We start from the raw sequence: 27,036 nt of genomic DNA on the forward strand, positions 1-27,036 counted from the left end.
TTAGCTTGAAAGGTAGGATGTGTAGTGTTAGGAACATGGGGCTCACAAATGGACTCTGCCCCTTATTAGTGTGTCACTTTGGGCAAGTTATTACTCTGCCTCCCTGATGGAGCACAACATGAAATCGATTTGTTCACAGTGTTGTTGCGAAGGTTAAGTAAGGTGATGCATGGGAAGTGCTCAGTACAGTAGCCGCATGGGGTACACACTCAGTCAGTGTTAACCGGCAATGGCAATGACAAGAGCTGTTGGGAAAGATCTCCTTCCAGCTCTCCAAGTTAGAGATCCTACAGACAAGTTTCCTTCTATTCACTAAACATGGATTCTCTGGAATCTAAGGATTTCTTCAGAATCAGAAGTTCATTAAATCGGATCAATTACTCATTAAAAAAAACAGCGCTTCGACATTTCATTACAGTCAGCACTGATTTTCTGGGTCAGAGAAGAACACTAGAAGAACCTACAGGTAGTGTTATTTCTGAAGAGCTCAAAATCTGATTCAGCCTCAGCAGCGAACAAGAGTTCAATCTCACACCTTTAACAGTAATAGCTACCACCACCTGTTGCTCAGTATATAGTAAGCACTGTACCAGGCACTTAACATATATCGTCTCATTTAATCCTTTCAACAACCTCTAAGCTAGGAAGCTGGAAAGGATAAGCAGTTAACTAACAAACAAGGGGAACTCTTGGAAATTTCAACCTTCCCCATCATACCAGAACAACCCGACTGCCAAAGAAAGGGAATGTGATAGGAAACAGTGAGGCCGGAGTCGACCATACAGGTCCCAATCTGCATAGATCCCTCTGCTTTCCTTCTTCCCCACTGCCTCTCTTGTGGTCATTTCCCTACTTGTCAGAACCTCCATCAGACCACAAGAGAGAAAATAAACAGAAAGTGAAACCAAATGTTACTTTTACCATTCATAAACTGCAACAGCCCAGCTAGGAAAATGAGGCTGAACTTATAGCCAATGGGAGGTTTGGGGTGACTAGTTAATCTTAGCCTTGAAGAGGAGTCTTGTCAATTCTTTGGTCAGTCCCTCTAATTTCATGCAGGACTGATCAATGGGGCTTTAAACACAATGTGGGGCAGTAGGGGGAAAAAATGCCCAGAAAAATGCTGTAAAACCAATTAACTATGGAGGGCAGCAGATATAGGACTTAGAAAGAACAATAATGATGCTGAAACTGCCCAGCGATTCACTAGAGAAAATAACTGGGACAGGCATCAGGAAGCGCTACTTAAGGCTTCAGATGCTGACGTATAAATATGGGTCAAGGGTAATGAAGTGAAAACTGAGATTATAATACTGAGTGGTGGATATAGTATCAGAGGAATTAGTTATAAGATTATAGTTGGTGGGCTGGGAATTCAAGACAGGTGGGGGCAAGTTACGTGCTTTCTTTCTTTATATTTCAAATAGTATTCTTAGGAGGAGAGGCAGAGTAGCACTACTAGCCAAGAAAACATGTATCTATGTGGAAAATCATGAGTCTGGGGTAGAAACATGCTAAGAGCTTGTGAGTGAAGGAGAAAGAGCAATAGAAGTGCTAATGGTTGGGGAGTACAGAACGACGGCTCAGCTCGATGGAAGATAGAGATGATGCATCCTTGTCACAACACAATACACAGACAGAAGCAAGAAAGTATGGTGATGGGGGTGTCAACCATCCAGATATCTGCTAGAAGAAGTCTCATTTGGTTAGAAGTAGGGCACCCGACAGGTTCTTGACTTACTTTGGTAACAATTTTATCTCCCAGATGGTAGAGGAAGCAATTAGGGGAACTTCAACTCTGGACCTAATTCTGACCAAGAAGAAAAAAATAGTTGGTGAAATGAAAATTGATAGGAACATTCAGAGAGAGTTACTATGTCATTTTGGATTCAGGATAATCAGAGAGGGTAATGTGGACTTCAAAAACTTCAAAGAAAAGAGGTATGATTCAATGGCATGAGACTCTGAAGGAAAAAAATGGTTTAAGAGGGTCGGGCAGCTTCCAAATATCCAACTATGACCATAGTCACAAATGAGCCTCTCAGGAAGAAAAGAGGGGTGACAATTAAGTAACCAATATGGCTGCACAGACATCTCTCACAAGGTCAGATTCTTAAAGGACATGTAAAAAAAGATGGAAAGAGGGCATGTAATGAAGGACTACAAGAGAGTGGAATGAGCTAATAAGAATAATGTCAGGAGAGCTAAAATTCCAAATTAGCTTAAGCTTGCAAAGCAAAATAAAGACACAACAAAATGCTAAAGACAACCATCTATTCCCTGTTTTTAAATTACTTTTAAAGCCCTATTACCACCCCCATTTCTCTATAACCATCGCAAAAATAAATAAGCAAAAAAGACAAACAACACAACAACCACATGAAAACAAGACAAGTTTGTAGTTAGTAGCAGCAGATAATAAAGAGAAAGCAAAACTCTGTAACTCCTATTTTTTTCCTGGTTTCTCTATCAAGGAGCATGATTGTCGGGCTGAAAAAGGGAGAAGAAATTAAACTCTAACATGGGTAAAAAGATGTAAGATAGCAAATAACTGAACTATTCTAAATGAATTACTGTACTGGGATGGGCAAATCCCAGGAAGCCAACAGACCCCATAGGAAGGGAAGTGCTCTCTGTGGATAGTTAAGGAATCACAAAGAATGGACAGGTGCTAGAAGATGAGATGATAAATGCAGTAAAAATGTTCAAAAAGGGAAGAAGGCAGACTTCCCAAACTACAGAACAGTGACTTGTAAAGATATTCTAATGGATTATTAAAGGGATGGTCTCCAAGCACTTTTAAAAGAAAGTAGTGAACACTAGAAGCTAGCTTTAATTCACTAAGAATAAATAAATCAGGTTGTGCTAGCTTAATTTGCTTTAAAGAATTTACTACACAATAAAGATCCATAGCTACAACTGGCATTCTTAAGATCAAAATGCAGAAATATGAGCTGAGTCACAGTGTAACTTGGGTGGCTTAGTAATTGGCTGAACAACACCAAAGGATGATGAGTCATGAAGACATGAACCTGGAGGATAGTCTGTATATGTCATGTCACAGGGTTCTGTCCCTGATCCTGACATTTTTATCAGAAACATGGATGACACACAGAAGGCAGGCATATCAAATTTGTAGATGACAAGAAACTAGAAAATAAATATGTTGTATGACAGAATCAGAAACCAAATAGATCAACAGGTTACAATGGCAGGATTTCCAACTCTCAAGTAAATCTTTTTTCCTAAGACCTCTGATGAAGATTCTGTAACCTTCTTCAAAAAAATCATAAAATAGTTTAACAATGACCACTTGGCAGGGAGAGTGTCGAGGTGATTCAAACACCAGATGGGTGGTTGAGCTAAATGACCTTTAAGGCCTCTGCCAACCCTGAGATTTTATGACTCCAATTTTAAGAATCTTTCCCATTTTCTGAGATCTCCAGAAGATATTTCCCAGCCTTCCTTGGTAACCCACAGCATGTTTGACAACACTAACGACAGCATTTCGTCTTATCTTTGTCTTGATCTTGAAATACTTTTAAAGTGCAATTTTTTTCACCTTATGTTTTTGTTCTCTTTTCCCCACTAGCAGAAGCTCTACCTAAAAAATGTGATGGCACAGATGAGCATTCTACATCTGAAAAAAATCTCCCCGTCAATGTTTTAGATACGTAAAGAACTGTATTTATTTTATGCCCTTACAATATCCCACAGGTAGTCCTTAAAGGGCTTGGAGGCCTTGGAATAGCCCTTGGAAGCTATTTAATTTAGGGTCATAGCAAAACCACTGAATTGCTCTCTAAGATGACTAAAACCACCATCACATGGATGTCCTTCACAAAAAAACTTTTTGACAAATTAATAACTCCCAAAACAATCCTCAAGTTCAAATGCATAATTTAACTTAAGTATTCTATTAATGGCAACTGAATACATTCATCAAAGGATGAGATTTCCTTTTTAAAAGCAAGATTTTCCCCCACTTACTCGTTTATCTCTAAGGCTTCATGAGCTGCAGAAATTCTAGCTTGGGGGTTTCTTTCTCTCCAGGCTTTCTGCATTACTATTTTAGAAAAAGAGAAAAAAGCAAGTCCATCAATACACATACTTTGGAAGACTCAACACAGGACAATAGTTAAATTAATAGCTTTCAGCTTGAATACAAGACAGTATTTCACTTACCAAAAAAGTCAGCCCAAATCTCCAAAGTCACACAAATATTCTAATTTGCTATTCCACTGTCCTTCAGTAGATGATATAAAACCTTTCTTGAGCTCATAAAATTACAGATCTAAATCTTATAGATATGGTCTATAATTTTAGAGACTTAATCTTGATGAAGATTTCTTTTTTTTTTTTTACTGAAGTATTAGTTGATATACAATGTTACAGGAGTTTCAAGTGTGTAACATGGTGATTCTCTAAGTCTACATGTTATGCTATGCTCACCATACTAAGGTTTCTTAAGAAAGGATAAGACATTCTAAAAGAGATTTAATATTTCTTTTGCTCATTAGTGTCATTTGTTGTTAAGAAACATATATTATTTTACCCCTTTTGAGATGAGATTGCTACTAATCTCTTCCTTCTACTTAGACACAACATAATTTCTATTGATCATTTTCCCGAACTCTACAGGCTCTGGGTATTAGGACATTTTAAAACCATTTGAAGAATTAGGAGTTGGATCAGAAAAAAAAAAGTGCTTTAGTCTTTTACTTAACATGTCTATCTGTTCCCAAAGTTTGCTGCAAACACAGTTTTTATATACCAGAGCAGTTTTTATATATATTGTGGAAAGCTCAATGCCTGGAATATTTATGTTCCACCATGGCAAGGAGTACCTTTTAAAAAAGAGCAACCATCTCCATATTTGTTTTATAAATACGTATATTCTAAGTTAGCTTCTTAGGTGCATGTACATATTCCCCTTTTTAAAGATTTTTTTCACCTATTTAAGTTTGGTAATATAAACAGTATCAGTGGAATGATTTGGACCTCAAACAATGTGAAATGCATGCCAAACAAAGCCTTTACTAGGATGGAAAACAAATATGGATTCTAATAGCTAAAGCCATGCCCCCATTCAGTGATAGTGAACCTATAAATAGGCATACAAATCACTACAATATATTCATTTATCATTTGGATTCACTGAATCCCAATTTCTAATTATAATATCATCAAAGAGACATGACCCTTCATCCTACCTCAACCAAGGATTCAATTAGCCTTATATAAGATTTATATTTCCTTAAAATATGTAAATCCAATGTCAGTATATTTTTTTAAAGGGTGTTTTAAATTATAACAAGAAGATTTGTTTCTACATTGATACTTCATTGTGATAAATCCTTTATTTAAGTATCAGAATTCTGGGTTCCACTAGTCAATCTTCAATTTAATATTTTATATATTGGGGTTTTTGTAGAGCAGATATTCTAAAAGTGGTAACCTTAAGTACTTAAACCAAAAAGCCATTCCACTCAGGATCTATCTAAAAGATTGTCCAGGGGCGCCTGGGTGGCTCAGTCATTAAGCGTCTGCCTTTGGCTCAGGTCATGATCCCAGGGTCCTGGGATTGAGCCCTGCATCGGGCTCCCTGCTCGGCCGGAGGCCTGCTTCTCCCTCTCCTACTCCCCCTGCTTGTGTTCCCTCTCTTGCTGTGCTTCTCTCTCTGTCAAATAAATAAATAAACTCTTTAAAAAATAAAAATAAAAATAAATAATAAAAGATTGTCCATACTTGCATCTGCAGGACGCAGGTGGTCTGAGTCACAAGTAAAGAATGTCTGGTGGTCTTGGGCAGAGAGATTCATGTCATAGTAAGTCAAAGGCTCTCGTCCTGTTACCCAAGTATACCTGGTAAAGGGGAAATAGATGGTCAGACACTTTGAGAGAAGAAAGCAAGACCTACAAAATATTAAGCTGCATAGGAGTTGAACTAGAAAAACATTAACTGGAATATTAAAACAGCTTTGCCAATTGAATGAAAAAAATTTTTTTAATCATCCTGTTCTCCCTTTAGGAAGTACATCAGCAGGAAAGAAGTAAACATTTTCCTCTATATTTTTGTCTAAAAATTTTACTAGCACTAGCTAATGAAAACTTTCCCTAATTATATCATGAATAGACATTTTCCAAAAGCCATGAAAATTCTGATATGCCTAATTACTCTGCAAAATTAAATTCCAACATAACTCCTGTGACATCTTCATAACCATGTTCTAGGTAAACTTCAAAATATTTTGATTGTATAATGCATAATGAAATGAATAACTGCGATAGAAAATTTCTAAAAACTACACATCTTTATATGTTATCCCAATTCCAATTCCAAAAATATTTATAAAACAGAAAAATCAAAACATTTGAGGATTGTATCAAAAAATAGAAGCACTACCCAGACTGTTACAATGACCCCTAAATGAACCAGCATAAGCATTTGCTGCTGTCTACTCTCTGAACTAGACCCATTTGTTTCCCAACCTGTCAAAATGCTTACCGATTATATTCAGCACCCCTAAATAAATTTAGTGGATTTCGCCATACTTTGCATTCTGCAACAAAGAGAAATATGAAAATGTTACACATAGTCCAGAGACATTACAAGCTAATTAATTCAGCAAACCACCCTTCCTGGCCATTTGATAAGATAATTTTATTCTCTATCCTCTACACGGGAAGCAATATGGAAAAACTCTGAGTGGCTAAATCAGGAAACATAGCTCAGGCACCAGGACTTTGGAAAGTTTCTCCTACTAATCTTTCTGGGCCTAAGCTTCCTCATTTGCTAAATTAAGGTATAAGCCAAAATCAGCTAATTCATAACTTCAATAGTCATCAAGAGGTCTAAACAAATTCTATGAATTTACTTCTAAAATTACAGGTAGAAGGTATAGGAAGAAGTAAAACTACTTTCTATTACTCTAAAATATATCTTAAAATAACTCCTAAATAAGCCTAACTTAAGCTCTAGAGTATAATATGCAAGTGCCCTAGATTTTTATTTAGGGTCTTTGTTAATACTGATCTTGTGATAATTCACCAGATTGTTTTTTACATTGCCATAAAGTAGTAATTAGAAAATTAATAAAGGTATTTTAGGGAGAAATGCTATGAAAATATAAGCATTAACACTATTTGCTTATATAGATACATGTATTAACCATTATACTAATATTACAATTCTAGCATGTACTAATAGATTATACATCTTTCTTATACAAAGATTGCAGAAATTTAGAACCACAGGACTTAGAAAAGTCAATCATTAATTTTTAAGACTGTCTTATAAGTGTATGACTAATAAGCTATAATTCTTTTTAAACAGCCTATGATTAAGACTTTCTACTGATTCAGAATACATTTCTTTGAATGAATGTTTTATTAGAAAATAAAATCAGTTAACAGTACTTAAAATATCTGTGTGTGTGTAGTCCACCAAAAAACACACCCGAAGACATATATATACAAAAGTGAACAATTATTGCAGAAATCAAAAGAATATTAAAAGCCATGAGTGATTCATTAAGATTCTCAGTCCTATTATATGCAACATCCATCCTTCCACCCATCTACCCATCCATCCATCCAACCATCCATCCATCCAATGAGCACTCAGCACTCAATGGGGAAAACAAACAAGCAAAGCACTATTACAATACAGCATGAAAATGAAGAACATAAAACACTATAGAAACACTGTGTGTAATCTCAATACATTCTTGTTAAAATAGTGAATGAAGGGTATACATATAACAGGAAGACATGTTTTCATTTAAAGAAGGTAAATTTATCTTTAAATTAGGACTGGAGCCCGCCTAAAATTTGCTCAATGTTTATAAATAATGGCGCTAAATTTTCTGACACTTAGCTTAACTCGACATTTAGGAAATGATCTTTGCTCAGTTAGTTCAGCATCTTTGAATTTTGTTCCTGAGAAACTGAAATTCAATGGCTGTCACTTCATATGGTACTAAACAGAAAATTATGCTTTTCTTAAATAATTACTCTTTTTCCAGATGTAAAGGCCCTTAGAGGGGTCACTAATGAACTCGATCAGAGCTCATGGCTTGAATCACACCAGTGAGCCAAACAACCAGCATTCCCACCATCTCCTCAGAGGATGTCTTTTAAGATCCAAAGTGCTCTTCTTAAAGCGTTATGGATATTGCAAGGTTAGAATTTAGCATATAACAAACACGCACACATATTTATGTACAAAGGATGCTCGTGGTGGCATTATTTGCAAGAAAATGGAAGCATTTGGGGAGATGCCTCTGCCCCACTGAATTTCATCTGAAATATTAGTAAAAAGGTTATGGCAAATAATTTGTCTCCACTGAATACATTATTCTATTTGCCTCAAAGGACAAGCACTGTTCAAATATCAATTGACAAACTATAAAGCAAAACGCCTTCAACTAAAATTTCAACTCTATTATATGTTGGATACAAATGAAATTATTTCTAAATAAAAATGACTGCAAGAGAGATGGTGTATATACCTAAAATATTTTTGAGCAGTATCTAAAGATGCGATATTCATTTAAGAAGTGCCACAATATAGCCAGCAGGGGGTGCCGCAAACATTTTGAAATGTTTTTACAGCTTGTAACAGAAAACTGAACTTTCAAAAAAGTCACTGCTAATATTAGTGTCATACATGTGGTCTGTACTCAGTTTCTTTAACTATCCCTGAAGCTTAGAAATGAGGGTCTAAGTAACTTTAACAGATGTAAAATATTCTGAATGAGAAAAAATATGTGACACAGAACTATATAAGAAATGTCTTCATTAGCTATATCCTTCAAACTGGTGCAAAACCGGAATAATTTTTTCAAAGAAATAAGCAACTAGAGGTCGAATACGAACACATCAAAGTTTTACCTCAAATTAGGTCACAGCTGTGTTAAATTTCTTCTTTGCTACTTTGTTTCATAATCTTACCACTACTACAAAAACTCGGTCTGGAATTACTCTAGAGTACATAACCCATAAATATCAGACTGCCTGATGGTTTCGTGATATGGACAGAGGTTGTAAATGCCAAATGTATTAGAATGTGAAGATTTAAGTCAAGAAGTTCAACTCAGATATCCAGAGGGTAAGAGTTTTTCCACATGAGGTCCAGTTTCTTACCTTATTCATGTCTTTGAGAAATAAATTCTTTAAGTCAGAATTAAAATTTTACTTCCAAAAGGAAATTTGCATTCTCCATTAATATCAACAATTTCAGTGCCCTTTAGAAGACCTAAGAGTTCACAGGGACTCCATCAAGGGCTTGCTGACATTAATAGTCCAATTAAAAATATGTCCCAATACAATAAACATACTGTCTATGGTTCCATCTCTAGCAGCCCACAGAAGAGTCTCTATCTACAAATCCTGACAGACATATTCAGACCTCAGCATGCATGCAAGAATGTAGTTCAAGAGGAAGAGAAGCACTAAATATGGGAATAGTACTTGTTTAGTTCCCCAAGTCTGCAGAACAGATTTCCCCCTTTGTGATAACAGGATGATTATAAGTTTTTATGTGGGAGACAAAGAAAATAAAAAAAAATAAAAATGCTTCCTGCCATCAAGGACTTCTCAAATCAAGCACCAATCTTGTCTTCAGCCTCCCCTCTCACCATTCCCTACTAAAACTTGCCATCCCAGTGACAGTTATATCATGCCTTTTGTACTCAGTCACTCCTCTAGAATCCCCACCCCACCACTCACAGGACTGTGTGGTTTAAACATATATAGAATGGCATTTTGCATTAGTCCCGAGGCTGGGCCCTGGGTAATAAAATTAAATTAAATTTTAAAAATTAAATTAAAAAAAAAGAGGAGCTTACAGCCTTGGTAGAAAAATAGAAAGGGCATCCAGCTGAAGAAGCTCTATAGAAGGAATAATGCACTGACAGAACCACAGACTTTCCCTTTGTCACAGTCCTCAAAGAAAAAGAGAACTTAATTCTCAGAAAAACCAAGAGGCTCCGAAGTCACAGAGCTTTTATTTACATGGAAGAAAATATTATTCTCTACATCCAATTCATTTAACTCTGAGAACCTTTTGTCCCAAAAATTAAAAAAAAAAAAAAAGATATAAAATCTTCACTTCCAGGGCCTTCAAATATATAAATTATTAATTCACAGCCTAGGAAGATTTGTTTTACTAAAAAGTTACCACCTCTTCCCAGAATCTAAAATCTAATAATGATGGTAATATTATTACAAAGAGCAGCAATAGCAATCTTTGTCCTAACTAACAGCCCGATTTTCATGGAGCCTTTCTAGAAGAGGTTTTAAAGCTCAAGTCATCTATATTCCTTACATACACTAGTAAGGGGCCTATAGTAGGCCCTTTCTACAGAAGAGTAAAGCATAGAAAAGCTATGTAATTTCCCCATGGTTCATAGTAAATGAGATTAAAGGCTGGTGTCCAGACTAACCAACAACCACCCGCTATATGCAACAGACCCATTACCCTGCAACATCATATCTCAAAAATCCTATGACTTCATCAATTAAATTTTCCACTAGAAAAACAGTTTCAAAAACTCCTCTGGGGAAATGTTAGGCACTTTTAAACAATACTTTTAAACATTTTGGTTCCAAAGTACAACAGAAAAGGGCCCTAGATAAAGTTTCATCAGATGTATTATGACAATCAAGATTAACCCCAAGCCAATGTCTGACACATGATTCTGCCATATATGTATTAGCTTTGATATCTCAGAAATGAATACCCAATTCTCTATTTCATACAAGTTATTCTTAATCATTAAGAGTAACAATATCCATTCTCTTAAGTAATTAGGCTTTAGTTTTTTTCATAACCTTTGAAATAATTATTTTGGAAGTTTAATAAGTAGCAGTAAAGGCACAAAGTAACATGTAGGTAGCTTTCAACTCCACAAATATGTTATTCCCTCAAATTCTACAGAATGAGAATAGGTATAAAAAATGATGAGTTTCGGGCGCCTGGGTGGCTCAGTTGGTTAAGCGACTGCCTTCGGCTCAGGTCATGATCCTGGAGTCCCTGGATCGAGTCCCGCATCGGGCTCCCTGTTCGGCAGGGAGTCTGCTTCTCCCTCTGACCCTCCCCGCTCTCATGTGCTCTCTCATTCTCTCTCAAATAAATAAATCTTTAAAAAAAAAAAAAAAAATGATGAGTTTCAAGACCATTTTTATTGATCTGCTCTATTCAAGACAGTGTACTACTCTCTTCAAGTATTGCTAAGATGGTTAAATCTTTATTGTATCTCTCATACATTTCTCATTATTTCTGACCTAAGTCAATCAACTCAACCAAATAATGTGGAAATTGTGAAATAAGTTTATTAAATAAAGGTTCACCAGGGACTAAAACTGTTTTAGGCATTTTCACCATTCAACTGGAGATCAAATCTATACTAGAACATAAATTTTAGTAGCAAAAGATTTTAAAAGATGTAATAAGCATTGGCTAAGAGAATCACTTCAACACATATAGATGTGGCAAGGACAACTGAGTTCCCCTAATTGAGATGATTAAAGAGCAACCCCAAAGGTCCTGGACATGTAGCAATTTGCAATTTTGCCAAGGAATATACTTGAAATGCAAGCACTGCAAGGACTGGGCATAAAAGTGAGTCACTGAGCTGAGAGTAAACCTCATTGAACCCACAGCCATATCTCCATGGGGCTGGTCCCCATCATATTCATAGAGAAGTCAGTTCATCTGGAGGGCACTGCCTGATGATGGTTGTCCTCTGACTTGCTATTTCTGAATGACCTCATTTATTCCTCAAAGTACTCTGTGAAGTAGATACTGTTGTTACTACCATGTATGCAAATTAAGATACGAAGGAAGGTTAAGTGACTCACCCAAGGTCACACACTGTAAGTGATGGAGCCAAGATTAGGGCAACATCTATCTGACCCCAGAGCCTGAGCTCTCAACCATCAGCAATCCTACCACTGAGCCGTTTCTAAGTAAGTTTGGCTAATGTCACTTCTGAAATAACGTCATGTATGGTAGTACAGGTTTTTAATGAAATTATTTACTTCACCAGTTTAGTAATTACATTAGTATTGAGTTTATAGACCTCACAGAGGATCTAGACTAAATTTTTTAGTTGGGGCTTGAGACTTTGGACTCCAAAGCAAGACCACCTCGGTTGTTACCAGCCATATGACCTTGGACTGACCTTGGGCAGATGACTTAACTTGCCTGTACCTCAGTTTCATCAACCATATAACAGAGATAATAACAGTACCTGCTTCTTATATATATACTCATACATACTATGTACATATATAAGATATATATTAAGATTAAATGAGACTAAAATGAAATGATTTGAGACAGAAGAGAAGCAACTATAACCAGAGTTTTTCTAAAGATTCAGTTCTATGCAAGAGGATACTAAGGTATCTAAGAGAATCTAAACTTGACTTTGACAAGAATACTTCTCATGTGCTGAAGCACCCTGCACTTTTCCAAATATCTTGAAGATGAATGCTGCCAACCTTTGTCTTTATGACACCTTACTCAAGAACAGGACAAATTATCAAACAGATGTTCCCATGAACCCAAATTCAAAATATTACTGGTCCCTGAGAATTCTTCCCTTCAGACAGGGAGAAGTTGGCCACATTTTAAATCCCTAAACATCATCAGCTCATAAGTTGAGTTGAATTAAGAAATGGCAGTGAGAACACGGTGACATAGCAAATACATCAGCAGGGTTTATGACGAAAAATGGTGGGTTAGCTCCCCAAGAAAGCAAAAAGATGAAATGTTCATAAATGTTAACCTAAGCCAAACAACCTAAAATTTGGCTAGCTTAAGAAGCTTTATAGTTAGCTACATTTCTTCTCTGATCCACAGATAAACATTACTACAGATTTTAAAAGAGTCTGCACTCAGGCCAATTTGTACAGAAACAAAAGTTAAAGAAGGTATGAACAGCCCACCCATAACAATCACAATCCTCCCACTCCCCATTCCCCTACCCCAAATCATTCTTAAGTAGGCCAGGTCTTTCAGCTCTTAACCAAAAGAAATGATTCCTTAAGAAAAGAGCTACACTATGAGTTTTCATATAGATCAATGTTTATAACTGGTATTTTCAGGTTTTTTGAAGCTTTTTCAATGATTTTTCTCAAATAAGCAATTAAACTGCCTTTGCCAATATCTGTGGGACTTTGTTAGCCATGTTGTATTTCATGTAAGATTCACCAAAGAGCTGTCTGTCATTCTCCAAGAAAATCAAAAGATTCACCCTTTTGTTATTAAGGCAACAGCCATTTTAATATTATTAAGGGAATAGGAATTGTTAAACAAATTCCTCTATTTTAAGAAATGTATTATTAATTACCCTCAGCTTTAGATTTTCTTTTTCCTTTACTTAGTTGAAACCAGACTATTTAATAGAAAGTGATTAGAGATAAAAGACAATGTACTTTAATAATATTTTTCTTATTCAAAAATAAAAATCACCACAGGAAAAGAGAAGTGGAAAATAGTATTAGTCCCACTGCATCTGGTACTTTCATACTGGCATACCTGTTTGTTGAGCTGAGTTAGACCAATTTTAGAAACCCAACTGTCAAGGAGAAGAGGGCAGACTGAGCCCTAAATATACTTAGATAAGGTAATTTCCCCTTTGCTAAATGTAACTATTTGAACATTGTTATGAGATCAGATCATAAATGCTGTATCTATTACACAGGAAATGAATAGAAATATTGCATGCATAGTAGTAGACACTCAGCAAATACTAGTGGAATTGAATTAATAATGATATTCAAAAACTCATTCCTAGCCAGGTAAAAACTTAGTACAAATAAAACTGGGAATTTCCATGATTATTATTTTTGAATATATTTTTATAAAGGGCTTAGGTCCTCCCTTTTAAAACTGCCATAAAAGCACTAAGAATAGCACCAAGATTTATATAATGCATAAGGCTTACTTCAAGGTAGCCATAAAGAGAGATAGCAAAATAATAGTGACAGTAAGAAGAATTCTTCATTGCATTAAGGAATGATGTCAAGAAATTTAAATTGGGTAGAGAGAGAATTTTAATGCAAATAAAAATGTACTCACAATGAAGAATGGCCTCAAATAAGGCTGCCTTCCATTTCTAATCTGTCATTCCTACAATGTTTTACACCATTCAAAGACTATAGTAACTCTAATCGGATAAGAGGTCTTCACAGCAGATGCAAAGTGAGGGCAGTTATCCACAATGTCTTATATGACGATGACTGAATGATCAAGACCCCACATTAGAATAATGTGCCACACTTGTTAGAATAGTGGTTAATGTTTCACTTTGCTCAACTCTCTGTTTCTTTCACAAAATGGGTAAGTTTTCAAAGTCCCAGACAATTCTGTTACCTGAGTGGTGCCATCTCTGGTACTCTTTAGGATAGAAAAAAAAATGTGTACCTGGTGGTGCCCCTTGCCACTCACAGATGGCTGGCAAAGGGTCTATTGAAAGGGACCAGATCAACAACAGGAATAAAATATATGTGCAATGCTCCTTGATGCTTATCACCTGGTGAGACAGTTATGAAATATAGCCTGAGTTATTCTAGGAGAAAGAAAAAAAAAAGATCTAATCTAGCTCTTTAATTTCTTCCTCTTCATCCTTCAAGTATCAGAACTAGTGCCCTCCCCTTCAAGAAGCAAACTTCTTCCCCAGCTTGGGTCAGGAACCCCTCCTTTGTTCTCCATAGCACTGTATGTTCCCTCATGTAATCACAGCACTCACCACTGTATCTCCTTCAGTAGACATGAGAGTTGCATGAGGACAAGGACTTTGGCTTTTTTTCCCAATCATAATATTCATAAGAACCTGTATAAGGCCGGGCTCATATTAAGGACTTAGGAAATGTTTACTGAGCTGATAAAGAGACCAAGAGACCATATTCTTCCCTCTTCTTTTATGAATGGAGAAATTACAGGCCTTGCATGCACTCATTTTTTCATTCACTGAGTTTCAATGATGGAGCAGACACTGTGCAAAATGCTAGAAATACTGCAATAAAGCAGTCAGCTTAAACATTACAGTGCGATTTGATAAATGTTGCTAAAGATAAAAATGTTACAAGTCAACAAAGGTGGAGAGATATTGTACAACCTATCGGAGAAGGCTTCCCAGGAAGTAACACTGGAGCTGGGTTACGAAAGACGGGCAAACGCACGAGAGAGGGAGACAGACTTCTAGGAAAGGGGCCTTGAGAAAACATGGCATGTTCGAGAAATGAAAAGCAGAGGGACAGGATTGTGACTGAATCCAAAGCTGGCAAGAAAGGTGAAAGCAGCTTATGCTATGCTAAGGAATCTGGGCTTTATCTTCAGTGGAATGGAAACCAAGGCAGCCTTGTAAGCAAAGGAGTGATGTGATCACATCTAGTTAGACAGAAGGTTCTGCAGTTAGCATGGAAGAGAATGGACACATTCAATAAAGTTCGAGAAACTAGGGACAAGGAGCCCAGAGACTCAGGCTGGGAATACTGACCTATATAAATGATCCTTAGCTAAACCAAATTGGAGAAAAAGTAAAATTAAACAAAATAAATATTTCCTTTCCTTGTGATGCTTATATTCTATTTCCCTGGTGGAAGCTGTCAACACCTTAGGAAAATAAACTGCATTTTTCTCCGGAGACTAATATTTAAATAACATTATTACTGCCTTATAGTCATAATAACTTAGTAAAAATAAGTAAATCATGTTCAAGCTGAAGGACTTTCCATACCTGAGACACTCTGCCTGTTGGAATCTGAGTCCCCATTGCTGGAGTTAGAATTGTTGGAGGAGTTGTTGTCAACCCCTCCCAGGAGGGGGCGCAAGTGGCTTACTGAGACTTGTTCAATGAATGATGTTCCATACTTGCGAAAATACCACCATTCAAATATCTAGAATAGAAAAATTGAAAGAGTAATTATGGTCCTTGTTACTGTTCATGATTTTGTACACATGCCCATGAAATATGCTGCATTTACTAATTACATCTACCTTAAATACTTAATTTTTACTCCAAAAATTTTGCTTTATTCTAAAAATCAAAGAGTTTAATAAAATTAAAATACCAATGACACTTTAAATTCTCAATGTAGTTCCCTCCACTTAATACTAGCTTTCAAAGAAAATCCATAACTATAATCATGGATAAAAGAACACTGTTAAGAGCTGCTCAATATTATTTTCCTCCAAATTTACATAATATTCTAACAAAATCACCATGGCTGAAAGACAACTCCAGAAATGTATACAAATAAGCAAGTTTTAGAAGTATGGCTTATGAAATATTCCAATTCTTGGCACCTTACATTCTGATAAAGCCATACTGCATAAAATTTTTAAGATAGCAAAATTTTATTTTTATTTTTAAAACAAGCATTTCCTTAGAGAAATGCTGGTTTTACAGAAAGAATGAAAGGTAGCCCACTTCTTGTATGGATGGTACTCCACTACTGAGAGACTTAGCAATGTCCCACCTGCTAAGAAGTGCTTTATAAACATAAGCATCTGTTGAACACCATTAAGGTTTCCTAGTTCACCAGCTTACCAATTATTATATACTATGCATTGCCAAGGAGAAAAGAGATAATTTTCATTAATAAAAGGAAAGAAGCAATAAAACTCATATAACTAGGCTGCAATCATGACTTCTAAGCACTGGGAAAGCAAGCGACCTCCCCCAAGCCTGCTTCCCTGGCCCCTTGGTCCCTCCGGGTCCCTCCAGCAAACACTTTCCCACCACTGTTCAAAGCTGCTCTCCCCCACATTCTTTCTTCTCCTCCCTGCCTGATTTGGGATTTGTTCCTTAAGCAGCCACAAATCATCACACAGAAGAAATTTAAAAATCAACTATATCCCAGAGTCTCATAGGATTAACTATACCCTATTTTTATAATATAATACAGAATGTGGAACTAACATAAAATTAATTATCTTTATGCTTACAAAAAACAAGATTTTATTACCTACTCTGGAATGGACTTTGGGCTATTATTTAAAAATCAATGTTCTCTCTCTTCTGTTCTACAAAAAAAAAAAAAAAAAAACAAGCAAACAAACAAACAAAAAAACCTTTTTTAAGACAAAAAGAACATCTATGAATGACCAGAAGGAGACATCAATTAAACCAAATGTTTCCAATTCTATGACAACTTTAACTTAATTCTAAAAAGTTACCCCTCTGACTATATGAATTTTCATGTGTTAAGACATTCAAGTAACTTCACTGGGCAGACAGGGAAGAGAATATGATATGAAAGCTAAAAAAGGACAGAACTAGTCTATAACATTTGGAATGCTAGGAATAAGAGATCTTGCTTGAAGGAACAAAGCTCAAGAATGGTAAATTTACAAACCATGAATCCAAGGAGTCTGTAACCTTAGGCAAGTTATTTCACCTATTTGAACATCAGTTTCTTCAATTCTAAAGTGAAAATCATATTCATTCTTTATCCTCAAGGGTCCTCCATTTTCACAGCCATGTAAAACACCTAGTTTCAATCCCCATGTAAAATCCCCAGTTCAATGCCCATTACATGTTTCGTTCTCAAAAGTAATAGCAGAGCTACCATTTATTATATGGATGATATACATACCTCTCCTGCACAGGACACCTGACATACTGATGCACTCCACTCTCACTAGTCTATGATTCAGGCTAGTACAGCATCTTCTTGTCTGTTACTAAGTTGTTGGCTGAAAGCCAAGAAATCATTGTGAAAAAGGGTACTGCTCACCATTCAGTTCTGCCCACCCAACAAAGCCCTTAAGAGATTCGTGGCTTCGCCTTTATTAGAAGAGAAGGAGGCTCCAAGAAACCCAAGAACACTGGGCACAGAACTGGCAATGGCTCTCAATCACTGTGGCGGAGAGCTTTTGTTGCCCTAAGCCTTTGCTCTGCTTTCTATATTATGCTGCTGGGCACCTGCCAGGCCTTCGTTCATTCACTCACAGTCACATACAGGAAGTGCTCCACACCAGTCAAGAGCTGTGCTCCAGGGTTATATAATGCACATGTGGCCCCTGATACCACCAGTCCATGCCACAGACCACAGCGCCTCTCACAGGTTGCTCCTGACGTAGCCTATACCCATCACAACACACACACACACACACACACACACACACACACACACATCTTGGAACTCCAGATTTCTCAGTTTCTGCAGAAGAATCACAGAATGTCAGTACTAAAAGGGACCTTAAAGGACCATGCACTATCTCCATTTAAAGAATGAGGAATGGGGGCACCTGGGTGGCTCAGTTAAGCGTCTGCCTTCAGCTCAGGTCATGATCCCAGCGTCCTGGGATCAAGCCCTGCATCGGGCTCCCTGCTCAGTGGGAAGCCTGCTTCTCCCTCTCCCACTCCCCCTGCTTGTGTTCCCTCTCTCGCTGTGTCTCTCTCTGTCAAATAAATAAATAAAATCTTAAAAAAAAAATAAAGAATGAGGAATGACCAAAATCACACAGCAAATTAAGTAGCCGCTCAGCCTAAAGCCCCAGTTCTGTGCCACTAATCTCACCAGGTCTCTACAACAAGACATCTTTTTGGAACTCTGTTGCGCATTCAAACACAGACAGATGTAGCCTATCATTTCCCTTTTCAAATCTTTATTTCCTAGTGCCTTCCAATGACTCCGCTGTCCCTTTGCTTTCTCAGCTATCAAAACCAATCCAGAAGTAGTCTATCAAGTGGGACTGGATAATTCATTCTAAATGATTCATATTAATGAGGTATTTGCATTATAATAGGAGACAGACCTTCCACCCAGTATTTCTAACGCAGGATTAACAGATCTCAGTAAAGACTGGGTTATTCATGCAGCTATTTGGGGGGTGGGGAAGGGTCTTCTCAGGCCTGTCTTTTTCACAGCAGTAGATGGCTTCTTATCTATCATGGTCCTTCGTTGTACTATACGAATGTCCCCATAGGGTACTGGGGACTCTAATATGTGTTGAAGGAGCAACTAGCAAAAGAAAGTAGGAAAGGACTTGAAGCCTTCTTAAACCTCAAACTAAGTCTTCTAATTTGGGGTTAGCAAAATAATTTGCCCCTTATCCTGAAACATGACAGGCTTTGGGCCAGCACCTCACAGTATTTTTAAATATCTGCACAGATCCAAGTGGGCAGATGGTGTTATTTAACACACACATATTTGGTGTCACTTTGAATTCTTCTCCCTGGTGCATAACCGACAATGTAAACAGCAAAGCTCTCATAAACAAATTTAGATTTTAAAATTAGTCCTTGCACATGCTAGTAGCTTAGTGGGCTTGCCTCAGTGGAATAAAACAGGTTTTAATCTGACAATCATAGAATTAAAATATAAATTTACTATTTCATAGTCTTAAATGCGTAATCCCTCTAGTGCTTTTTTTCCAACTCATGCTTCACCCCAAAGATTATACAGATCAAGTAAGATGATTCGACTTGGCATTTAGGAAATCAACAGTAGCCCTCCCATCTAGCTGAATTCAAAACCCAAATACACTTCATGATAGTCAAGTTTTGTGACTTTGGTTCTCCTGATTCTCTGGGGCTCAATTATCTGATATGCAAAATAATGTCACAGTAACCACTCAGTTAATGTTGGATGGATACACAGATGAATGATTACAAGACTGGATGGATGGATGGTTGGAGAATTAAATGGATGGATGACAAGGGCTGGCCCAGTGCTTTAATGGAAGATAGTCTAAATCAACAGCAGGACCAATGAAAGTTCTTGTGGAAGGGTAAAGAATCTAGCGAAAAGAGAGACATTAAAGATACAAAAGAGTACAAATGACCAAGAGGCATGATGCCAAGAGCCCAGAAAGCACACCCACCCTGCCTTCAAAAGGTAACCTACCATTTCTTGCCCTGTGACAGGAAGAAAAGGAAGGATGAATGAATAGAGGGGAACATTCTATTTTGGAAAATAGGGTGTGATATGAGCTGTTTCACCAATAAGAAGGCAACAAAGGGATAAAGTGGGTGACACTGATCTCAGTGGAGATGTGGGTAAGGCTTGCCTTCTGAGAATAAGGAGAGTGGGGATGGAATTGGGAATGTGAGAGTTGAAGCGGTAGTTTGGATCTATACCTCGCAGGACAGAAGGACCAAAAACTATACTTGAGACCCAGATTATATTTAAAATAAAGACCCATTTGTCAAGGACCCCGTTAGCAATGCCTTGTGACCTCCTCCATACGATTTGGCAGAAGCAGAGAGAATGACCAAAAAGCACTGGGACCAGGGGTGGAGATCCAGGTTTGGAGCTGGCCTAAAATACAACTCTCCCACAGGGAAGGAACAAAAATCTGGCAAAGGGATAAACAAACAAGACCCTTCCATCTACCCTGCAAACCTAAAAGCTGAGTCTTCCCTGAAGACGGCTAGATTCTTCCTAGCCAATAAGCCCTCTTCTTCTTGAACTGCATGTTCTACATAAAAAACACTTCTCCTTGTGAATCAGGGCGTCCCTATACCCTATACCACACTTAAAAATGCTTCAAGATTCCCATACAGCAGCACCTTAGTAATTCCACACCAATTCCATGAAACCCACAGGAAATACAATGATGTCTCAGCCTGAAATTGGCGAAGTGCTTCCTAAGGATTAGAGTAGGTAATGATATCACAGGAGAATAGATACAGTGATGCTGGAGATTAAAGAGGAAATAGGAAACTTTCCCGCAGTCTGCTCCCAAATGGAAAGACTGCAAAATTGACACCTGCTCTAAGTCTTCAGAAATATATCTGGTGGTGAACAGTTTTTTGGCAAAAGGGGATCTTCTGGGCTTAAATGAGATAAATCAAGGCAGTGGGCGTGGACTTTATAATATCCATAATCTTTTTAACTTCTTGTTAGAATTCTCAAATACATCCTTGTCTCTGTACCCATTGACTCTTTCAGAGTTCCCCCCCACACACACACCCCACCCAGCTCCACATGATGACTGTTTTTCCCTTTTGGGTTCCTGTTATGTTTTGTTTAGGAATACTGATGTGTTATGGAAGGGGTCTTAGCTTCCCACTTCCTTGGTCTCAGCCAGTCCCTAGTCACTGTTCCCCTTAACAACTGAGGCGGCTGTGTGAGGAACAGGTGTTCATGCCCTTCAACCCCCTTTCTTGGCCACATATCACCAAGGTTTTAAGAAAAGAGAGAAGACAGTAAAGTGAGGTTCTCTTCAAGGTCAACAGTCAATGATCCAGCCCCACCTCCATGTCTGTATGTTCATAGGATGAAATTTTCCACTGTAGCATTAATGTGTATGGCCTGGAAAGGAGCGTCACTCTCCTGGGGGAAAATCATGAAGAGTACTGACATGGGGAGAAGCCATCCCGCACCATGTGCCTCAGGCCCTGTCAGCTCATGCTGTGGTGGCAGCTATCCTCGTGGTCCCTCTCTTAGAGATTCTGATTCAGTTGGTCAGGAGTGGTGGTCGGATCCATCACTTTAAACAAGCTCCCCAGATAATTCTGACACAATCAGTTAATTCATTCACTCACTGGATCTCTGTGCTTTCAACAAATATTTTGTAAGAGTCTACCCAGGCATTATATTATTGTATACAAAAACACAGATATGGTCCCAGTCTTTGTGAAGCTTCCATTATACAGAGAACAAAGACTATAAATGATGACACAAATAAAACATAAATTATGGTAAGTATCCACAGCCAATTGGATAAAGAAAAAATGCTCCCTCTACCCCCTTTCTTATCTACCTGACCCATTTCTGTGGATCTGTTAAAATGAAAACATTAACTGTTAGCTACTACTCTACCCACCTTCTTAACACCTTTATGAGACGCAGAATGATACTATGGCAAAGCAGTGGAAATTTAAATTCCAGTCCTCATTCCACCCTTACCTACTAAAGTAACCTGAGTTAAGTCATAAGCTTTCTGGACGCCTAGTTTTTAAGTCTTTATTGGTTTAAACTGGATGGCTTCTGAGGGTTCCTTTCCCCAGCCCTGTAAATACATGATTTTCAAGCCTCTCAAATTGTGCTCAAATCCAAACTGATAAACAAAAGGGTAGTTTTGTCCCTTTATCTGCCATTCTCTTCTTCACCTTCTTCACTTCTGCCTATCTAATCATTCATCTGATCCACTCAAATACTCCGGTCTACAGTCAGACCCCGACAGGCCTATGTCTACTCTCTCGCCTGGCACTTTTGGTCTCCTGTGGAAAATCATTATTCATAGTGACCCCAAGAAACTGTAATCTGATAAAGCTGAAGGAGCCTCGGTTTCCTCCAATTATCTGCAGGCTCCCCTACCATGTGATCCCCACAGCATCTCTCCTTCTTTATTCTAGAGACAAGAGATAACTTGCCTCATAAATCAACACAGCCTGACATTTATATGCAGCTTCCCGCACCCCAAGAGCCCTTCCAATCAAGTTTCCCTCAGTCTTTTTTTACTCTTACCTCCAGAAGCACCAGCATTAGGGTGATCCACATGTCTGTCAATTAAAGTGCTATCTCAAGTGCAAGTCAAGTTCTCTAGATGGATAAGGAAAAGTTGAAAGGATCCATAACAATCTTCTAGTCCCACTCCCTTACTTTTGAACAGGAAGGGATGGAGGACATGGTCAAAGAGATCCAGATTCAAATCTTACCATTTGTCTACTATAGAACTTTGGTCACATTATTTAACACTTGTGTCTGTTTATACTCAGCAGCATAAAGCCACTGCTACATCTACCACTTATAATTTTAAAGAGAATTAAATGAAGTAATATATACAAAGTGCTTAATATCTGACATAGAGTAGGAACTCAATAAATGGGCCTTTTGATGCAACTTATTCCTAATTATCATCTCTTCTACACTTTCCCAAAAACATAATTTTTTACATGTAATCTATGAACTAAGTCTTTTATTTACTATTCTAATTTTCTCCTTTTATAGTTCTCGATTCTCACTTTTTAAAATTATGCCTCAGATGCCTCTATTTAATGTGTGTGTAAAATGTAGGTGTAGGAGCATATCTACAACCATGTTATTGGGGATCTATGTATAAATGTCAATATAACATACAGCATTTTCTCCATTCTACCAACACTTTGAAAAAATTAAGGGGAGCGTTTTCTCCACGTAACCACCCTATCACTCTCAAAAACAAAAACAAAACCCAGAAATTTTCTCAATTGAAATTAACATTATTCTGAGAGGCTACTTCAAGCAGACTGGGCATGTCCTTGCTAGAGCAACTAAAAGACTAAATTGGTGGGTTTGGACTGTGATGACAGGTGCAGTTCCTGGGGCTGGAACTGGACTGAGATCGGGAGGCTTGTGCCAAGAGGGCAGAGGGGCCGCTTGGAGTTAAGCAAGGGAGAGAGCTGGCCAGATGGGTATGTGGGCACAGGACCAAAAGGGAAGAGTGAAAGGTAGGTGGTATGTCCAAACTCTTTGCTGGTTTCAACCTGCAAAATTAAGAACTAGCAGTAGTATCTAGTAAAATACACACTGATTAGGATTAGTCCTCATTTATTTTTAAACACATTGGTATAAAAGACAGTAGCATTGCCAAACACATTTTATTTTTATGTATATTTGTTCAGTTAGATGACTTTTTCAGGGTGTTTTTGTTTTTATTTACCCCCCTTCCCCTAAGACATCACACTGCATGACAATCAGTCTCCAGCATAAGAATCCTGAGGTCCCCAAACAACCATGTCCCCAGGGGCATCCCTGTACTTTCAGCATTCACTGTCTGGCTCCCCTTCCATTGCTCAGGGGAGAGTAGTTAGGTAATTGTCTCTCTGTGCCAGGAAACAAACCGCTAAGCACCTGATCCTTTACCTCAATGCTGCCTCTCCATGAATGCTCTGGGCCAAAAAGAACAGTGGCTAAATAGAAACCTCAACCCTGGGTACATTTCAAGGGCTAGCAAAGCTAAGTCCCCAAAGGCAGGACAACACCAACGCCCATAATCTCTAAAGCAGGAGCCTAAAGCTATCAAGAACTATTCCCACATCTAGTGATTTCGCCCTCAGTACAGACCAAGCATTTTTGAGAAAGGCCTTTCAAAATCTTCAAACATCAGAGGTTTTCCAATGCTCCAAGTTCCACAGCAGGCACATCCTGTGCCTCCCGAGAAGGCTGCAGGATAGCTGCCGCCTGAGACGCGCTGCAGTGCCCGTCAGGTTTCAGCAGCTGCCCTCCGCACACAGGGAGAGGGGGTCCGGCACAGGGGGTCCCACTCTACCAAAATCTCTTCATTTGGAGAACACGAAAAGTAAGCGGATGGGACTTCACCTCCCTGACTTAGCAGGTAAAATGACTGCTGGACCTAGCTTACCAAGCAAAAGGAAATCACCCACACTCTGGAAATCAATTTATAGCCTAGCGAACCCACACACCAAGATAAAATCCAGCCTGCCATTTGTTCAGCAAGCTAGGAAAACAGCTGAGAACTGAACCAGAAGGTGGTGAAATGAGTGACAGCCTGCCTGGGCTGAAATCCTGCTTTTCACTATTTGCCAGCAAGATGATCTCAGGCAGGTTACTTCCTCGCCTGTGCTCCCTATTCAGCCTATGCATTAGTAAAATGGAAACAAGGCTGGCAATTACCTCCTCCTACTGTTGTGAGGAGTAAATGAATTCGCACGTGAACTGCTTAGATCAGTGCCTGGCATACAGTAAGCACCACGAAGTGGGTGAACGTTCTTAAGTCAACAGCCCTGAGAGGAGAATACACAAACAAAAAGCTACTTTCTGCATCAGAGTGAATTATTGATTTTAGCATGAAACTGCTATTCAAATTGTACCTAAAAGTTCACTTTTTTTGGTTTGTCTAATCAAAAAATATTTCAAAGATATTTTAGAAAGAAAATATTAAAATATTATTTTAAATGTAAATAATTATTAGATGGGGACTTGGAATACCTTCTCCTCTCCCCCCAAAAATATACATGCTAAAAGGCTGCCATGTTCAGCACATATTTATTAATCATTTATCAAGCATTTGAAAGCATTTTCTAAGTTTGAAGTTTCTTCAGTCCATCAAGAAGATCAGGTGGGAACCTGAGGACACAGGTTCTAGGCCTGGCTTTGCCACAAACTAACATGAGCTAAAGCAAATCACCTTATAGCTTTGTGAACAACTCTTTCCAGTATCCCTATTTTTCACATGTCCCCACAGAACAGAGAAGACTTAGAGACACTGATGGGTGTGCAGATCTGCATTTAAGAGGCAATAGTGTACAAATTACTATACATACCTTATTTCAACCCCTGTCAAGGAGAAGTTTTATTTATTTATTTTTTTTAAGATTTTATTTATTTATTTGACAGAGAGACAGCGAGAGAAGGAACACAAGCAGGGGGAGTGGGGGAGGGAGAAGCAGACTCCCTGCTGAGCAGGGAGCCCAACGCAGGGCTCAATCCCAGGACCCTGGGATCATGACCTGAACCGAAGGCAGACACTTAACGACTGAGCCACCCAGGCGCCCCAAGGAGAAGTTTTAATACGCTTCCTTTCACCTTGGCTTGGTCTCTGCTCAGTACTGGGCTTTCTATCAGATTTCCATTTATATAACCATCTTGGAGTGGTTCTTGCTGATGTTCTTCACATTCCTGGCCCAGTAATATCAACTTCAAACATCTCCCTTGAGTTCAGCAACCCATGTGATACACAGAGCAAGATTAACCTGAATATGCTTTGACCACAGAAAAAAAAAAAAATTGCTCCCCAAGCCACCACCATTCCTTTAAGCTGTTTGCAGGTTTCTGCCCTGTATACATTGTTCTACCCTCCATTGCTCTAGGTTCGTATATGTATTTGTTCCATGTTTTTGTGCCCTTCTCCCCTAAAACTTGTGTTTTTCTAGTGCTCTTCTCTTAACATCAACTCTGTAATATCTTTCTTATTCTTATCTCTATAAAAATTAGTAATTAGTAATCACAGCATTATGTGTAGACAAAAAAAACAAAAACAAAACATTCTAAAACTTCTTTCTCCTTAAAGGCCATTTAATTATATTAGCATGATTACAGTAAATTAGATGGCCCTATGTAAGGTCACTTAAATTAAAAAAAAAAAAACAAAAAACCTACTTCGGGTGTTAAAATTTAACTCACTTGTAATTATTTAGAGCATAAACTAATGGAGCCATAGAGATGATTATCATTGCTTTTGCCTACTTGGAATTTTTGAAACAAAGAAATAGGGAAATGGGAGCGCCTGGGTGGCTCACTTGGTTAAGCTTCTGCCTTCAGCTCAGGTCATGATATCAGGGTCCTGGGATCGAGCCCCACATTGGGCTCCCAGCTCAGTCAGGAGCCTGCTTCTCTCTCGCCCTCTGCCACTCCCCCTGCTTGTGCTCTCTCTCTCTGTCAAATAAATAAATAAAATCTTTAAAAAAAAGAAATTAAAGAAAAGAAACAGGGAAATGTAGATTTTAAAAGAAAAGAAGATAAAGGGAAGAAAAGCTTAGAACTGCCATCTCCACCTCATACATTTAAAGAAACTGGGCTAACCACAATGAGATACCACCTAAAACCAGTCAGAATGGCTAAAATTAACAACTCAGTAAACAACAAATGTTGGCAAGGATGTGAAAAAAAGGGAACCCTCTTACACTGTTGGTGGGAATGCCAACTGGTACAGCCACTCTGGAAAACAGTATGGAAGTTCCTCAAAAAGTTAAAAATAGAACTACCCTATGACCCAGCAAGTGCACTACTAGGTACTTACCCAAAGATACAGAAATACAGATTCGAAGGGGCACATGCACCCCAATGTTTATAGCAGCGTTATCAACAATAGCCAAACTATGGAAAGAGCCTAGATGTCCATCAACGGACGAATGGATAAAGAAGATGTGGTTCATATGTACAACGGAATAGTACTCAACCAACAAAAAGAATGAAATCTTCCCATTTTCAATGATGTGGGGTGGAACTAGAGTGTATTATGCTAAGCAAAGTAAGTCAGTCAGAGAAAGACAAATACCCCATGATTTCACTCATGTGGAATTTAAGGAACAAAACTGATGAACATAGGGGAAGGGAAGGAAAAATA

General features: G+C 38.1%; 1 protein-coding gene across 8 annotated transcripts in view; it reads right to left on the reverse strand.

Annotated features, from left to right (window-relative positions):
* The window catches only part of ST7 (suppression of tumorigenicity 7), a 235,422-nt gene that overhangs the window by 89,436 nt on the left and 118,950 nt on the right, over positions 1 to 27,036 (reverse strand). For 5 of the 8 annotated variants that reach the window (XM_032401715.1, XM_032401714.1, XM_032401719.1 and 2 more), the window contains exons 3-7: positions 15,752 to 15,911; positions 6,508 to 6,562; positions 5,749 to 5,864; positions 3,991 to 4,066; positions 1,742 to 1,810 (exon numbers count right to left, since the gene is read on the reverse strand). In XM_032401715.1, the coding sequence (XP_032257606.1) occupies positions 1,742 to 1,810; positions 3,991 to 4,066; positions 5,749 to 5,864; positions 6,508 to 6,562; positions 15,752 to 15,911 (476 nt within the window). The remainder of the gene's footprint in view (positions 1 to 1,741; positions 1,811 to 3,990; positions 4,067 to 5,748; positions 5,865 to 6,507; positions 6,563 to 15,751; positions 15,912 to 27,036) is intronic. The other 3 variants (XM_032401717.1, XM_032401720.1, XM_032401716.1) reach the window with 1 other exon arrangement.

The sequence above is a fragment of the Phoca vitulina genome, unplaced genomic scaffold (assembly GCF_004348235.1).
Source record: "Phoca vitulina isolate PV1807 unplaced genomic scaffold, GSC_HSeal_1.0 scaffold4, whole genome shotgun sequence".
Classification (NCBI taxonomy): Eukaryota; Metazoa; Chordata; class Mammalia; order Carnivora; family Phocidae; genus Phoca; species Phoca vitulina.